The sequence below is a fragment of the Ostrea edulis genome, chromosome 1, assembly GCF_947568905.1.
Source record: "Ostrea edulis chromosome 1, xbOstEdul1.1, whole genome shotgun sequence".
Classification (NCBI taxonomy): Eukaryota; Metazoa; Mollusca; class Bivalvia; order Ostreida; family Ostreidae; genus Ostrea; species Ostrea edulis.
This window is the reverse complement of record NC_079164.1, coordinates 16,233,488-16,252,721: the sequence shown is the minus strand read 5'-3', so window position 1 is coordinate 16,252,721 and position 19,234 is coordinate 16,233,488. Positions and strand designations below refer to the sequence as shown.

The 19,234-nt window shown below is 37.0% G+C and overlaps 1 protein-coding gene across 1 annotated transcript in view; it reads left to right on the top strand.

Annotated features, from left to right (window-relative positions):
• Positions 1-5,633, top strand: part of LOC130046271 (neprilysin-1-like) — a 37,803-nt gene extending 32,170 nt beyond the window's left edge. The window contains exons 21-22 of the mRNA XM_048894096.2: positions 5,095-5,171; positions 5,322-5,633. Of these exons, the coding sequence (XP_048750053.2) occupies positions 5,095-5,171; positions 5,322-5,421 (177 nt within the window). The 3' untranslated portion in view covers positions 5,422-5,633. The remainder of the gene's footprint in view (positions 1-5,094; positions 5,172-5,321) is intronic.
• The last annotated feature ends 13,601 nt before the right edge of the window (positions 5,634-19,234 follow it).

The following is a 19,234-nucleotide window of genomic DNA, read 5'->3' as shown; positions in this document are numbered from 1 at the left end:
TGATCACTGTTCGTTATTTTCACCTTGCATTCATAGAAAACATGTGGAAAATAAAATACAGCTGGACCTCATGTTTATATACAACAATAAAAAAAACCAATCTTTGAACCAACGCAGTCAAAGAACAATAATAAACCATGACAATTCAACAATGTCATTATAGCTTTCCACTATATACAGTAAATGTACAGTTTTCCCTTTAAATTGGAATTTCACATTCTGTTGTGCAGCTATAGATCTAATGCACAAAATATATATCTAAAGGCCACCCCCTTCCCAAATACACAAGAAAATTTGTCAAGAAAGACCTGTCTATTACAGTATGTCAATGTATGGATTTAGATAACCGATTTTCTCAGATACAGTGTTTTAATCCTATTTAAAGTTAGTTTGTTGTCTGTGGTACATTGATATTTTATTCTGTTCTGATTGATTGATTAAATATTGTGTAATGTCCCACTCAAGAGTATTTCACTCATATGGATACGTCACTATTGCCGGTGAAGGGCTGCAAAATTTAGGCATATGATCGGCGCTTACGGCCTTTGAGCAGGGAGGGGTCTTTATCGTGCCACACCTGTGACACGGGACCTTGCTTTTTGCGGTCTCATCCGAAGGACCGCCCCGTTTAATCGACTCTTACGACAAGCAAGGGGTACTGAGGACATATTCTAACCCAAATCCCTGTTCAGAAGGGAAGGTCTGCATGCAATATATGTGGGTGGGTGTGTGGAATGTCTGATGAATAACATAATTATCTTTTTACAGAAATAAAAAAAACATGTATAACAATGCAGTTGTGCTCATTTGTGCCAGCTGTTGTGGTGCACTGTGTATCCATTACTCTGGATTACTTAGAAGTACAATCACCCAGCAGTAGTAGGCGTGATGACAAAAGGTTACCATCATCCTAAAGAACATCGATCACATTTGCCAGTTCCTCATATTCACAAATGAACAGATGATAAATCTAACAGTATTTGAAGTTAAAATGATGACTTGCCCTAATATGCATATAATATACAGTACATTCGTTTTTTGAAAAATTATTTCCAGTAAGTTGTCTCTAACATACAAGTACCAATAAAACAGGCAAGTGTGATAAGACACCAGTGCTGATTTTAGAATTTTATGGTTGCTGCCTCAAGGATAATTCATTCCAAACTCGCTTTTTGGAAATGCAAAGGATGCAAGATATTCTGCCCCCCCCCCCCCCCCCCCCCCCAATTAATTCTATTTCTATGACACAATTATTTCCATTTTTAGGTATAATACATATACATGTACATTTATTGACATTTTGTTCATCAGTACGGGTGTTAGCTACACGTGAAGAACAATATCCACCTACGAGATGGGGTGAATGTTGTACTCTGAGGGTAGATAGACCATTGTATTGATCGACGAAACATCAATAATAACGAAACGTACGTGATTAACAAATTTTCCTTACAATTAGAGTGCTGAAAGCCAAGTCGAAAGTGATAACAGACACGGATTTTCAATCATTTTCGCTATCCAAGGGTGACGATCCATGTTGTTTCTCTATTCGCCCTTGGCGCCTTCAGTCACTTGAACTGCGCCACATACATGTATTAGTTATTGGGAGTTATGTCCCTTAACATTATTTAATTTTTTATCGTATTCATTAATAAATATGGCGACCTTCACGGAACAATATGCCAACAGAGATGCTTAAATAAATTTGTAATCAGCATTTGGTTGCAGAACATTATAAAGGACCTCCATAAATTGGTTAAGCACTCCAAAGGTATCACTGAAAATTGTACGTCTCTGTTCTTGTTTTTGTTAAATTTCCGTGACATAACATACACGACAATTCAACCGTGGGGGCCGCCATTACCGACTGTAAGAAAAGAAATCTCATGGCGCGTTCGATTGAAAGCTTCTAAATCCGACAAGCTTGAATAGAGAAACAACCGTGGATTGGTCCCATTGGCTAGCGAAGATAGTTTTTATGTGATGAAAAAAACTAATAACCAATAGTATCGATTTGAAAATTTCAATTTGATTTTGGTCCAATGATTGAAAACTGGATCGAATGTTATATTCATCTTGAGGGGACTTTGAGGTATATAAAACTTATTTTTACTAGTTTGATGGATGAAAGGTGAAGATAACAAACATTGATCAAAGGTGGAAATAACGAACAGTGATCAATCTCATAACTCCTATAAGCATTACAAAACAGAGAGTTGGGCAAACACGGATCCCCGGACACATCAGAGATGGGATCAGGTGTCTATGAGAAGTAAGCAGTCCCCGTCGACCGGTCACACCCGCCCTGAGCCCTATATATTGATAAGACAAACGGAATAATCTGTAGTTAAAATCAGTGTGTAAAGAACGCTCTAACAATTCTTATGAAACACGTCGAACAGCATTTCACCAAATGACAGACTGTATTGGCAAACTAGACCATAATATTTGCAAACTGATGACTTTAAACGAGACTGTTGAAACCCCTGTAGCATCAACGTGTTTGTCAGTAGTCTGCCTCCATTCAAAAACTGATCATACACAGAACAAGCTTTTCCTTATCGAAGAAGTTTGAGAGACATAAACACCATATGCAGGTAATAATGGAATATTGCTACACAAATATTGGAAGTCGATGGAGAAGCTGAAGTAATCCCGTTTGTCATAATGTTGAGTTGTTAGTTTGCCTTTAACAGCTATTTTCACAGATGTAGAAGACGTTGTGATGTCTTTTATTTCGAGTTCATTTTGATATCTTGAATCCAAATATGAATGAAAATGATTATTATTTATAGATGAAACGTCGTCGATATATCTAAATGTCGAGTTTAATGGCACATTAAGAGGTTTTTCTTCTCATGAAGAAGCTTTTATATAAATTCTGCCTCATAAGAATATAAAAACAGGTCAGCTATGGGAATTCCAACGATGAAAATTGTAAAGCAGATCTAATAGTGTATTGCTTTAGTAATACACAAATTGTGGCAAAGATAAAAAAGTGTTTGACCTTGGCTGTACTGATCTACTGAGCAGTAATTATAATAGGCATGGGTTGGATCAGGTGTCTTGGATGAGTAATCCGTTGTTGATCAGCCACACCCATCGTGTACCCTTAATTTCGATCTGGTAAACGGAGTAATCTGTAGTCATAATCAGTATGTAAAGATCGACGAAGTATGAAAGGCAAAATACATTCCAATTATCCGTTGTAGAAGATATAGGAGATCGACCAACCGACAATTTCAAAGCAATACAACCCCCCTTCAAATGGGGCATAAAAATGAATGCATCTTTCGAATATACTTGTAGCGGTGTTGAGATCGAATATGCTTACACAAGGGTTGAACGAGGTTATTGGACACATTATTTAAAAAATTGTTAATGGCTTATATATTGAAGCAAAATAATATATTTTGTTAATTGTGGTAACCTCCAGTGATTATATATTGGAGATGGAAACAGACTCGATGCCCCATAAAAATAAATTATCCTCATTTGAGTGTTTTGGAAACCGTGTGTTGTTAGTTGCGTTATTTCTATCTAGATTTTCAATGGATATGCTGTATCTAAATCTTGGTCCAATCGTGTTTTGTTTTGATTGATTGTATCTTGTTTAACGTCTCTCTCGAGAATTTTTCACTCATATGGAGACGTCACCAAGACCGGCGAAGGGCTTCAAATTTAGACCTTTACTCGGCGCTTACGGCTATTGAGCCGTGAGAGTTCTTTAGCGTGCCACACCTACTGTGACATAGGGAATCCGTCTTTAAGGTCATCTCCGAGGACCCGTGATATTCACACCTGATGTCGAGAGTTTGGCGATGGAACTGTCACTACCTGTTTTAACGACTTGGGTCTGTCGCGGCCGGGATTCGAACCTCGGTTTTCCGCATGCGGGGCGAACGTTCAAACCTCTAGGCCACAGCGGCTCTGTTTTGCTTCGAAGTAATTTTGACAGACCACGGCGTGTGTAAAATAACCTTTCGATATCAAAAAACAAGGATATTTTATGACAAACGTGATGATTTCAGCTTAGCTTCTCCGTTGTCAATTTCCCATATTTATATAGCAATATTCAATAAACGTATCAACACTTCGCGTAAGTTACGTCCCTTGTCTGCCATCTTCCGGATAAAAATCGTATTTCCCTACGTTGGGCTTTGTAATTTTCCTATCTGTAGCTTTGACATCTGTTATTTTCCCTTCGATTGCAGTCAACTACAATAATGTCCCAGATTGGGGCAACCCATTAACTTGTATGAAAACTTGGTAATTGGCTAAAATTCAAAGTAATAACTTCTTACATTTCGCAAGGTAAAGAAGGAGAACTTGATTTTTCACCGATTGACCTTTGGTTGACCCCGCAAAGGGAAGTAACTCACGGCGAAGTGTTGATACGTGTATTATAACCTGCATGTGGAGTTTATATCTCTCAACTGATTCGATATGCAAGAGCTTGTTCTGGTACAGGGGTTTCTACATTCTCCAGCATTTCGCAAATTCAATGATCGTTATAATGATCTAGTTCGCCAATACAACCTATCATTGGGTCAAATACTGTTTGATTTGTTTCATACCGATTGTTAGACCGTTTGCGGCACACTGATTTTGACTACGAAAAACATCCGTTTATCTGATCAAGAGATGGGTCTCACGGCGGGTGTGTCCGGTCGACAGGGGATGCTTACTCCTCCTAGGCACCTGATCCCACTTCTAGTATACCCAGGAGTCCTAGTTTTCACAACTCTGTATTTTGTATTCCTTATAGGAGTTATGAGATTGATCACTGTTCGTTATTTTCACCTTTTTATTGATACAATTCAGTTTAGTTACTTGTATGTCTCGTGAATGATAGATATCATGAAAGCTCATCACCTCCTTCTTCGATATCCGTTAGACACTTGATAAAATTGTATTTTAACTCTAACTTATCGTCATTCTCCCTGATTTTAGGCGTGGTATGGCTTGTTGGGTTTAATTTCTTTCTTTTTTTTAAATTCTGATGTGACCTGGTCACTTTAATTTGTAGGTCTGGTGTACCTGGGTGAATTATTTTTCGACCGTTTAAGTACTCATCTTTTCCATTATTTGTAGTCGTGGTGTGGCTTGGTACGGCCGGAAGAAGCAGCAAGACGAATCCTCGTTGAAATACACTCAGATTATAAATCAAGGTAAGAGTACTCCATGTTGATAAAGCAATAGTAGCATTTGTATTTAATTAATTGTAGGGATTACTCTAAAACCAAAGTTTTCCTTATCATTTTCTTACCAACGCATCGGATCCGGTTCATGTTTTAACAAAACACATATCTTGGTTGCAGGGTTAACGGTCCATTACAAAACAATAAGCAGTTCAGTAAAGCCTTCAACTGTGTGTCCGGGAGCTATATGAATCCAAAACACAAATGCGTTGTGTGGTAAACTAAGATTTTCCTACATCCAGACTGATACGAATTTCATACTTCATGTGATTTTATGTGTTTTTTTATTATTTTGTGTGATCATTCATTGAAAAAATAAATGTTCTTAATTATTGCATATGGGTAATTTTTAAATCACATATTATATAATAATTATTGTTACACACATGTATGTACTGACTGTACCTTATTAAAGAAGTGTTTATCACCACAGAATTCTGTAATTTTTATTTTCCTTATACAGGTATAATGCAAATCTGACACAATTTTAATCAACTTTTAAAATAAATTGATGATTATGAAGACCAAAGAATTTGCGAAATGCTTACTTATTTCAATTTCAATAACTAAATTTAATCAAAATTTAAGATAAATTGATTATCATAAAGAGCATGAAAGTTGAAGATAACGAACAGTGATCAATCTCATAACTCCTATAAGACCTAAAGACCAAATAATTTGCCAAAAATGTTTGCTTTAAGTGAGACTCTTGAAACATCAAGTTTGCTGTTAGTACATGTAGCCTGCCTCAGTTTGAAAATTGATCATATACAGTACATGCCCTCGTGTATCGAATCAGTAAAAGAGATACCACATGCAGGTAATAATGAACTAATGCTACATAAATATGGAACGTTGATGATGAAGACGCTGAGAGTCATCCCATTTGTTATAAAGTTGAGTTGATAGTTTGCTGATAACTTCTATTTTCAATAAAATATCCAAATATGAATCAGGTGTGGAAGACTGTGCACAGTGTCTTTAATTTCGAATTCATTGGGATATATCAAATTGACATATAAATGAAAGTGATTATTGTCAGGTCAGCTAATAAAAGAGCACAATTTTGCCCATGAGAATTCTATGAGACTGTTGGAAGACTTGATCTCCAAAGATTGCGTTTGTATGTGGATAAAGTCGAGAAGGGCTGACTTTTACAGTCAACGGCTGACTTTGACAAAAGCATACTATACGGAAACCTTTTCGTGACAGATCTGTATCCATGAATAAGTGATGAACCGATGCAATGTAAAGAAATGTTCAATTTGTCCAAACAGTATAGAGTTGCCCCGGTTCATTTCCATACTTGTACTCTTTCTGGAACAGTAAATCTATGTGACCTAATATCCCGATAAATATTTTAGGTCACTTGACCTATTGCAAATGGTCAGCATCCATCGTCGTGTGCCGTGCGTCAACTGTTGGCCATTCTTAACTTCTTCCTGAAAACTACCATTTAATTTTTGTTCAAATTTGGTATAAAGCATCTTTGAGACAAGGGGGCATAAAGTATACAGTTTCTTCCTGCAGCCCTGGTGCATTAAGGTAACTCCTTACTAAAGCTTATACTCTTTATGACACTACATCACAAGATGGCGATTTAATTGTTTTGTGAAATTATTTATATCGATCGATTTGTTTGTCTATCATCGTAGCTCAGTGGTTAAAGCATTGGGCTGGTGAACCGCAGATCTCGAGTTAAAATCCTCCAGAGTCTTTTATTCATATGTGTTGAAATATTTTATTTTGAAAATCATGTTTTTATCCAAATTTGCACATTTTCTGCCTTTTTGGCATATATACTTATTATATATCATCATATATTTTATGATTACATCAGTTCGTACTGATTTGAGAAACTATTTTAGGCTGTAGTGAACCACCTTAAGGATAGAGCAAAAATTGACCAATGTTAAAACATCTTCCCTACAACTTTACCTCTGTAAGAAAAACTAAATGCATAGATCTAGTCATGTAGAGCTAGAAGTCCTCTACCAACATAGTAAATTTCATGATCTCCAGGGTAGAAGTACTGACTGCAGGGTGAACCAAACTTGGTATATATAGTGTTTATGTGTAAACCATTTTAAAATAATGTCTTAATGTTATTAATAGCATATATCTTTTAATGCTATGCCGTGGGCATAATATAGCATTGTTTGTTATATATATTAGATGAAATAATTCCAATTCCATCCCCGCCAACATCTGTTTTATATGTCAATATTGAAAATATTAATCGGAGACAGGGACCAGACTTCTGGCTTTCATAAGTATTAGGATTACTTTTCAATATTTACGTCCAGTATTCGTGTTTATTATAAATGAAGACTTAATACGTACTTCATATTGGATAGAATGAATAGATATAAAAATCAACGGGGTTCGAATTGACTGCTACATAACATGGTTATCTCTACAAACAAAACCATTTAAAGTTGTGAGATTTCGGTTTACATGGGGCTTTAATAAATGTTTGGACAGAAATATAGTGGGAAAATATGCTAGAAATGTTTGGATATTATGATGCAAGAATACAGCGAGTCGCCGACCTGCGCCGTAAATCGAAGAATTCTTATAAGGGGTGGATCTGTAGCTCTCTGGTATGCCCAATTTTCCCCCGAAGAGCTACAGATCTGAATTAATGCATATACACATGTAATTCCGAATTGTCGGCACGCTTAGCATGCTCAGTGCTGTACCTGTGTGTGTTTGATTGAATAAAGCTGTATAACAACTTCATACATTTTTATGATGAAAGAAAACGCAAAACTCCTGCATAGTTACTTGCATTCGATTTATTATGATGCAATGACTTTTTGTAAAGTTGAAACATGAATCAAGGTATCTGTGCAGGTTAAAAGTTTGCACCTACGTACATGTATGCATGCAAAAATAAAATGTATCTATAACCTTATGTTTGTGGGGTTTTTTTTTATCATTGTCAGATAAATGAAAAGTTCAATTGGTTTGAAACGTAACAGGCCTACTATAATAATGATAATGATGATATACATTTATATAGCGCTTTATCTAATTACGAAAATTACCCTAAAACCCTTTTACATGTAAAACAATAAAAACAATCTAAAACAAAGAACAATAAATACATGCAAAAGGGCATAAAATAATGCTAAAAGCGAAGGTTTTTTTTTGGGGGGGGGGGTGTTTTAAAAATAACTGTATACATAAATAACCAATTATAAAGATTAAATGCAAGTTTAAAAAGATATGTTTTAAGTTTGTTTTTTAAAAACACCTAATGAACCCTGACACGAAGATCCAACGGGAGGCAGTTCCACAGACTTGATGAAGAAACATCAAACCGTCTTTCGCCATACAGTTTAGTACGAGCGCATGTCTTTAGAAGGTATAACGAATCCGCAGAACGAAGTGTTTGCTGTGGATGTTAAACTTGAACTAGTTCCTGGATGTATGCTGGTGCTAATCCATGTAGAGCCTTGAAAGTATACAATAGGATTTTAAATTTCATTCGATATGTCACAGGTAACCAGTGAAGCGATATGAGAATTGGTGTAATATGCTCATGTTTCCGTGAATGTGCCATTAGCCTGGCAGCAGTGTTTTGAACTGATCTGAATACGCTCGCCGCTGCTTAGAGAAACACTACCATATTACTAGAAACGCTAGCTCACTAGCGAGGCCGTAGAAGTTCCCTACATAATGTCTGCTACGTACACTTCCCCGCTTAGGCACCTCTTCAGCAAAGGCATCCGCCATTCATGACGACAACCGCCGTCCTTCCCGGACGAAACTACGTCCGTACATGGACACAAAATTCCAGAGTTTCGGAGATACCCTATCTGAAGCAGGCTTTCCGATAAACACTAGAGTCACTACGCTGCCATGATTTTGTAACGTGCAGCGCTTTGAACACGTTCGTCTTTGCTTAACTTGCGTGATCAAGATAAATCACTGAAAAGGTTAGCTCAAGAGTAAGACAGTAGAAGCTCTCTGTATACTGTCCGTTATACTATACATGTATATGTCAACAGTTCGATTTTGCATGTATTTAACGATATCGTCCCTCCATACCATTCGCAGGTTTAAATTGCCAAGTCAGCCCTTCTCGCAAAAGTTCAATAGTAAGTCAAATTTGATTATGATCTACAAGAGAACACATAATCTTTGCGTACGAAATGATAAGATAGATATTTACCAAATCGTTCCACCTTTTCTGTGACCGTGATCTCCATCCTAGTCCGTCAATATCGGTGTAATATTAATGTTTGCTAACGCAATTTCTCTTAGATTTGGCACAGCGGCTGGTTCAAACATGCACATGTATGACTGAATCTAAAATACTAACGGGATGTCATCAATGTCGGAACATTGACTACCTATTCTATAAAAATCATGAAAGTGACTTTCTGTTGGTTTGAAGTGAGTCTACAAAATTTCGCCGATTTGCCTTGTTGGGGGGAAAGTAAATACACTCTTTTTTGTGCTGATTAGTTCAGCTATATATACTGTACAACACACGATAAGTACACTTGTGACTGTTAAATATCTCCAATTTGTATCTATAGCCTGCTGTATAAGCTGTTCACAACTTGTTTAAATGTTATCATGCTTTCTCGCTTCGCCAGAATTGACACGCATGGTGTCACATACTAATGGCGCGAAAATTTCAAACGAGAATTTGCATAATACAGTATGTATGTTGCTTTTTGCAATTTCGATGCAAAATAATCACTAAAGCACGTTTTATAATTTAAAAACAATACTTGCACGATTAAAAGCACCACCACTTTCATATTTATTTACAAGCAATAAAAATCGTGGTAACAATTCTATAAGGGGTTTCAACAGTCTCGTTTAAGGCAGCGTTTCGCAAATTCTATGGCGTTTGAACCATCTAGTTTGCCAATACAAATGCTGTCTGACGTATTTCATACCGATTGTTAAGCCGCTCTTGGCACACTGATTTTGTCGAAATGTACAATCTGTCGGACTAAATAGTGTAAACACAATGAAAATAAAGGTCAGATTGCCCCATGAAGTGGATTGCACATCTCTCAATAGATTATTGGTAAATGATTTCTCCGCGATTATTGTATAATTTTGACATTGTTACTCCAGATACCAGCATGCACATCCATGTACTGCATGTAGATCTAGGTTGTTTCCTCGAAACTCGCCCCCTATATACCATGCAAATCCCGACGCATACATGTATGACAACAGATTACTCATCTAAGATGGCGAATAAACAAAGAAATGTGGCTGGCACTGGGTTTATTTAAGAATTCATATCAGCTTTAAACTAAGAAGGTGACCGCTCTGAAACAATGTACCCGGGAACTCGAAAAACGATTCTCAACGAGCACGTTTGATTGAACAACTCGAGTTACACGAGTTGCTAGGGTTCAAAATAAAACGCGTATTTCATAACACTAGTGGAAAAGAGGACAAAAATTGTAAATTTCAGGATTCCTGCATCCTATGGCCTTAGGGGCGGGGGAAAACTGCCAAAAATGACAAATTTTCAAAAATCTTTTCCTCTACAATCGTACATCTGTAAGAAAAACTAAATGCATATTGATGTAAAGCAGGAATACTTTTACCACAATTGTAAATTTCATGATCCCCGAGGTAGAGGTTATGACTCCAGGGCGAGGGTTGTCCCAAATTTCCGTGGACTGGGCTTAGATCTTTTAAAGTATCGATTTAATTTCATAAAAAAAAACTGCTATATATTACCAATTATACCATTGTTGATCAATACCCAAAATTTGAACTTTGTACTTTACTTAGCTTTTTGAGAAAATTAATCATTTTGCAATGAGGTTGTGCTCGGCAGCGCAACCTGCGACGTCAAAATTGTCTCGCGGTGTTCGCACGTCTGAGAAAATCCTTCGAACATGAAATCCTTCTTTGATTTTCTTCATTTTTTAAAAGTCGAGGTACATGTACCCAACGTTCACATATCCTCTGCATTCCAGAATTATCCGATAAAATGCGGTGACCAGACGATTTGCTGATTCCCAAACTTTCTTCAATCTCTCGTGCGGTCCGACGTGTATCTTCCGGAATAGTGTCATCCATTGATTTTAATTTGCCTTTTTTGTCTAGTTCCTTCGGTCGGTTTCTTACGAAAGCCCAATGGGCTCATTTTCGTAGCTCAAAAAAAAAAAAGTTTCGCGTTATATCGCGAAACTTTCGCAAATAAACGTGTAACTTTCGCGTTATAACGCGAAACTTTTGCGAATAAACGCGTAATTTTTGCTTATAACGCGATACTTTTGCGACTTAACGCAAAAGTTTTAGGTTAGAAAGCGTAGATTTTGCTTATAAACAATAATTTATGGACTGAATGTGCTCAATATCAAAAACAGTAGCATGAAAGAATTTGTTCATTACAATGAATAAAAATAACGATAAACTTGTCTTGCTGTACTTTGTATTTTTGTATATGTATATCTCTTGATATAATTTGACTGCTTTAAGAATATCATCTTATTGACCTTTGGTTCTGTTGTACATATTTTGTGTTATTAATTGTCACATAGGAGAAATCTCTCTAGACAATAAAATATGTTAAAATCAAACCAAAAGCATATCAAATGGCAAAATTATATTTTTAAAAAAAGGTAGTTACACAGGTTGCTGTGAGAATTATAAGGGTTTTTATCAGATGACAGCCAAGTGACATAACAGTGGAGGATCCAGGATTTGTGGTTAGGGGGGCAACTTTATGAGGCAGGGGGTCGGGGGGGGGGGCGCCAGTGGTGGAGGCCTTGGGGGCGAAGCTCCTGGATTTTATAGATTTTAAAGGACTTGAAATATGTCTCCTATGTAGCGATTTTCACTATTTTCTGTCATTTTTAATAAGGTGAAATTAATAAAATGACTGGTTTCTGGGGAAAAAAATGTAAGTTCTCCCAATAAAAGTAATTCAATAAATCAAAAGATTTTGTCATTTATTTCTCCGAGAAAGGAAGAAATTATTGCTTCTTTTATCGGTTACATTTTTCTAAACAAGAGACCACGATTTACCTAAATTTGATAATTATGGGGGAGGGGGGTAAATCCACCACTCCATGACCTTTGAAAAGTGTGGATTCATCTTTTATTGGAAAAACTTAGGTCAACAAATGCTTTCTAGAGACATTCTGGGGTGGGTTTTTTCTCAGGATATCAAATGAATCAAAAGAAATGTAGATTAAGCATAGTTTACTCAATAACAAAACATAAATTCAGAGATTTAGTGGTTGATAGTTCTTTGAAATTCTGTGATATTTTAAGGCTTGATTTCAATGGACGAAATTTTATACTCCCGTATTAAAAGCTGTTGTTAGCTTAAGCAACACTGGTATCAATCAATTACAAATATGAATTCTACTTTGCATTAAATAAAACTTTATTAGCATATATACCAAAAATTCTGAAACGTGTGTGTGTAAAATGTGTTAGCGTGTGCATATAGTTCTTTACGTTAAGATTACTTATAAATGTATAAACGTCAGTCCTCGTTCATTGTACTAATCATGGGTTTCTATTTTACATAACTACATGTATATAGAATTTTCGTGTTGTAACGCAAAAGTTACGCGTTAATTCGTGAAAGTTTCGCGTTATAACGCGAGAGTTTCGCGTGTATTTGCGAAAGTTTCGCGTTATAACGCTAAAGGTACGCGTTTATTCGCGAAAGTTTCGTGTTAAAACGCTAAAGGTACGCGTTATAACGCGAAAGTTACGCGTTTCTTTGCAAAAGTTACCCGTTTATTCGCGAAAGGTTTGCGTTATAACGCGAAAAATGATTATTTTTTTTCAGCTACGAAATTGAGCTCAATGGGCTTTCGTAGTTTCTCTTTCCTGACGTACTGTCCTCATATCCCTCAGAAAATGATCTGTATCAGGGAAAGAGAAACGTCTCTGAGCGATTAACTCTGTTTTACCTTCATGTGAGTCTCCGTTGAAGTCAAGCGGAGTTCTGTGCAAAATTTTATGACTTCTCGGTGCGCTGCGTTTGATGCTGACGTCGCCATTTCGCGTGATATTTGCACCTCCTAACTGCCGCATGATATATCATAATTCATTTGAATATTACGTCATAATGATAAAATTTTCCGGGTATATAAATGAATATCTAAACAAAATTCCTCTTTAAAAATATACTATCAGAAATTAAATGAACAATGGTTTTTCAGCGATTGTACTTTCGTTTCAATTAAGGTAGCTCACTACACTAATTTAAAGGCTTATACTCTGTATGACACAACGTCACAAGATGGCGATTTAAATGTTTTGTGAAATAATTCGTATCGATCGATTTGTTTGTCTATCATCGTAGCTCAGTGGTTAAAACATTGGGCTGGTGAACCGCAGATCTCGAGTTCAATTCCGCCAGAATCTTTTGTTAATATGTGTTGAAATATTTTATTTTGAAAATCATGGTTTTATCCAAATTTGCATATTTTCTACCTTTTTTGCATATATACTTATTGTAAGTCATCATATCGGTGAAGGGCTCACTATTTAATGTTACGCCGGCATGAAGTATACGCTGGCTAGAGGCGCGTGTAAACAAATGAGACTTTCAACACGGAGGCGGTAAGACAATAAAAGACCCTAACTATTTCGGCCCCTAGTGCTAAGCATAGGCCATTATTGATGACTATTTACCTAAAGCTAGTGACGTATCTACATGAGAGAAAAATAATTCTCGAACGGGACGTGAAACAATAAGCAAACAGTCTAACTGATAACAATCTATTTGATAACAAGTAATATTATGTATCAAGGTCTATACATCATTTTTGATTAGGTTTTAGTTTTAAAGTGATACCATAGAAACTGTCAATTACTGGTGCATGCATGTCTGGGATACCTCGGTCTTTATCGTATTTCCTTCTCTAATCATGATATAAGATGGTTAAGTAAATTTGATTAGTGCTTATACTATGCAATAAGAATGAACATATATTTTACGATATGAATATATCTGACAATTCCAGTAGATACGATGCACTGAACTGATTATTTTAATTTAGAACTCTTAAAAGTGTTTTTAAAAGAAACATGAAAATAAATTTTGTTAAATACATTTTACAATAATCCATTAAAGGGTGTGTTTCACTGGTGTGTTTGATGTGAAGTATACATATCCACAATATAAGATAACGATGTGTGGAATGTTTACAGAGGATTAGTGCTCTCTTCTCGTTCTCTCTCTCATCATTCACCAGTTTACTTGTATCTGATGTTTTCATTTCCATTATATCATCACTAAGGGCACTATGACAGTTTTATTAAACACTCAATCATTTATTCCCTTGAACAAAACCAGAATGTACTTTCCATATTTTGTGTAACTGAATTACATATAATGCCCTTCTTATGAACATTTCTTACAGGATGTAAAAAAAAATATTTATGGACTTGGCTTATAAAATGACATCTCGGGACGGATCCGTATTGAGGTACCTGTGATTTTTAATTGTTTTAAATGTATCATTTTATGTCCTTGCATTCAAAAGTAGGTAAACTGAATTTGGGCCTGAAAAAAAAAATGTTACAAAGCTTTGATTGGATTAGACTTCACGGACCTCAAGTTTCAACAAATCGGAATGTTTCCATCGTATGCCGTTGTTCCTCCACTCTGCATATGGTGTGTAAAGGGATTTTCTTTTTAGCTCGCCTGAGCCGAAGGCTCCAGTGAGCTTTTCTGATCAAAATTTGTCCGTTGTCTGTCGTCGTCGTCGTAAACTTTTCACATTTTCATCTTCTCCAGAACCACTGGTCCAATTTCAACCAAACTATGCACAAAGCATCCTTGGGTAAAGGGCTTTCAAATTGTTCAAATGAAGGGCCATGCTCCCTTCAAAGGGGAGATAATCACAAAAATAGGGTGGGGTCATTTAAAACTCTTCTCAAGAATCACTGGGCGAGAAGAACTTAAATTTACATGAAAGCTTCTTGACTTTGTGCAGATTCAAGTGTGTTAAAATCATGACACCTGGGGGGTAGGATGGGGTCACAATAGAGGATCAAAGTTTTACATATAAATATACCGGGGAAATATTTTCAAATCGTTTTCTCAAGAAACACTGGGCCAAAAAGCTTAGATTTACATGAAAGTATCCTGACATAGTGCAGATTGACGTTTGTTAAAATCATGGCCCCCGGGAGTAGGATCTGGCCACAATAGGGGATCAAAGTTTTACATACTAATATATAGAAAAAATCTTTTAAAATCTTCTTCTCAAGAACCATTGGGCTAAAGAAGTTTACATTTACACAAAAGTTTCCTGCCATAGTGCAGATTGAAGTTTGTAAAAGTCATGGCCCCCGGGGGTAGGTTGGGGCCACAATATTTATCAAAGTTTTACATGCGAATATATATATGGAAAATCGTTAGATAGTGGCCAATGTGACTCAGATGAGCGATGTGGCCCATGGGCCTCTTGTTGAATTTTCGGAATGAGAATAGATTCATCATAGATATGTAAATAATGGAGGTCTACAGAGTGTCAGACAGATTAGTGTTTTGTCCAAAGATTTCCTCTCCAAATAAAAGGGCTATATAAGTTCAGGTTAAATTAAAATAATAAATCACCAAAGAAATCCAGCATAAGGGCGACGCGTTTCTCGGCATTTGCTGAGATTGATACGGCAATACGATACCCAAGTGAAGTCTGTAGAGCTTGACGACTGTTTTAGTCGTAATTACGAGAAAATAAGTCGTAATTACGGAACAAATAACAAGAAAAATGTCGTAATTACGAATTAATGAAGTCGTGATACCAATATGAAAAGTCGTACTAACCACATAAAAAGTTGTACTATCGAAATAAAAAATCTGTATTACAACTTAGTAAAGTCGTAATACGATAACAAGAAGCCGATGGGTCACACCGCTCACCCGAGTCACCTTGACCCTGCTGTTGTTCAACTTTTGTGATTTTAAAAAGATTTTAGCAATCCTTATTCCCATGGAAAAAAAGACCCCAAATTGTGACCCCAACTTAATCCCAAAGGATTACGACATACTAGCAACCAAGATACAAGATAAAAAAAAAAATCATTATAAGATATTACCATGAAGAACCAGCGTTCGCTTTGTCACCGGGAGGTCTTGAGTTCGAGTCCTGCTCATGCCAATCAAAGACGTAAACATAGGTAGTGATTGCTCCTTCGCCAATTTAGAATTTAGAAGTGAGAATCACGGATCTTTCGGGTATGACCTTCAGAAAGAAGAAAGGTTTTGTCACCAGGAATGCATACATGAAATACAATAGGTACATGTACATCACTCACCATTCAAATGTTATGAACAAGATTAAAGTTTTGGTCAACGTTTTGAAATTTGGTCAAACTTCAAGGTCAAGGTCACAATATCATACATCATATAAAATTTCTTGCTATAAGGAATCTGTTTACAAAATATAAAAGTTCTACCTTAAATATTTCAGGAGATACTACCTAGGTTTGGTTTTCTTAAAAGTAGATCAAACGTCAAGGTCACAAGGTTAAAAAATATTAGTTATTCTCACAAGGAATGTACATGCAAGGTGAAGATAACGAACAGTGATCAATCTCATAACTCCTACAAGCAATACAAAATAGATAGTTGGGCAAACACGGACCCCTGGACACACCAGAGGTGGGATCAGGTGCCTAGGAGGAGTAAGCATCCCCTGTAGACCGGTCACACCCGCCGTGAGCCCTATATCCCGACCAGGTAAACGGAGTTATCCGCAGTCAAAATCAGTGTGCCAAGAACGGCTTAACAATCGGTATGAAACACGTCAGACAGCATTTGACCCAATGCAAGGTTGTATTGACGAACTAGATCGTTATAACGACCATAGAATTTGCGAAATGCTGACTTCAATCGAGACTGTTGAAATCCCTGTACCATCAACTTGTTTGTCAGTAGCTTAACTCGATTTAAAAACTGACTATATCCAGAAAAAGCTCTTGCCTATCGAATCAGTTGAGATATATAAACATCATATGCAGGTGATAATGGAATATTGCTACACAAATATGGGAAGTTGACGATGGAGAAGCTGAAATCATCCCGTTTGTCATACAGTTGAGTTGTCAGTTTGCCATTAATGTCTACTATGATATGAAATATGAGAGTCATATCACTCATCGTTCAAAGGTTATGAAGAAGGTTAATGTTTCAGACAGACATACAGGACAAAACAATACCCCCCCCCCCCCAACTTTAGTCACGGGGTATAAATAAAACTTTAATCTACTTAACTTAGGAACGTTAATTCAGTGTGGTTCTGCTAATCTTGAAAAGAATTTGTTTTAATTAATTTCCTGGATATCCCAATATAAAACTTTGCTCTCCGATTGTGACCCACCCTACCCCTAGGGCCCCTGGATTGAACAAACCTGAACGTGCGCTATCTGAAGATGTTTCCATATTAATATGGCTAATTATGGCCCTGCTGTTCTTGACAACGTTTTCAAAGATGTTTCCCTATATATTTTTATCGATCTCCTACTGTGTTCACCCTACCCCTGGGGATCATGATTTGAACAAACTTCACTATTTGCTACCTGAAATTTGCATATTAATACCGGTATAACTATTCACAGCCTGCTGTTGTTGAGAACATTTTAAATACGGTTTCTCCTGTATACATGTAAAACTTTGATCCCCAATTGTGGTCCAACCTACTTCCGGGGCATGATTTGAACAAACTTGAAGCTACACTATATCAAAAAGCTGTCAAGTAAATTTCAAAAATTCTGGCATTTTCTTGATTATTCCCCCTTTGGAAGTACTACGCTCCCACTACGTCTATCAGGTTCTAACTACGCTCTCACCACAACTCCCACGACTGCAACACGAGTTTCCTACCCTTCTGCCACGATTGTACCACGATCTTACTATGATTCTACCACGATCTTACTACGGTTCTACCACGTTTCCGCGCCGCTGTCGCCACGCTTTGCAGCAGCTGAATCAGATCCAGATTCAGTATAAATACAGCTCAGAACCTTCTTGTCATCCATTTGTACCAAATATTTCCATTGTAAAAGCATGCCGCCAAGGTCGTACCCAGCAAGATCTACGCTGCCTTACGATTCTCCTCCCCCTCCTTCGCTTAAGTAACTATATAGCAGCTTGGTCGTTAAAAAGTGCCATGTACCGAATATGCATCAACATCTCCATCAATATTTCTTGGTTTGGCCTTTCCATGATTCCAAAGAAGCAATGGTCATATGCAACCTTTGTTCAGTTTTTATACCAGTGTGTGGGGGAGAACAGAACGTGATTCGGTCGTGACTTGCGCTCAGTGAAATCGTAGTGAGGACGTATTAAGGACGGGTTGAGCTTGGTAGAAATGTACTACAGTATAGTATGGACGTGCCGTGATCGTAGCGGAAACGTGAAGAAAACGTAGTGCAAACGGAATGATCGTAAAGAGAACGTAGTGAAAACGGGGTGGTCGTATAGAGAGCGTAGTGGAATCGCAGTGCAGTCGTTTTCTTCTGCATCACGATCCCATTACGATGCTACTACGACCATGCCGATCTAAATACGACCTTAGTACGTCCTTACTACGCTTCCACTACGATCAATGACCACGATCGCACTACGTTTGTTTTGAGCATGTTCAAAGTTGCTCCACGACCATAAAGACCTTACTACGTTCTTACTACGACGTATCCGATCGCACTACGATCATCAATTTTTACATGGTCGTAGTGCGAACGTGGCCTAGTGTGATGGGGGTATTAATAAGGGTGTGGTACTTCATTTGAATCAAACTTGAATCCCCTTTACTCAATCATGTTTTGTGGCAAGTTTGACTGAAATTAGCCTAATGGTTCTGGAGAAGAAGTCAGAAGTGTTAAAAACTTACGGACGGACGCTAGACAAGTGATCAGAAAGTTCGGAACACTGATCTTTCAGCTCAGGTGAGCTAAAAGGTCGTTATCACAACTTCAGAAAGTTGTCATTATGACTTAAGGAAGACGTAATAACGAGATAAAATTAAGTCGTAATTACGACATGAAAAGTTGTTATTAAACAGTCG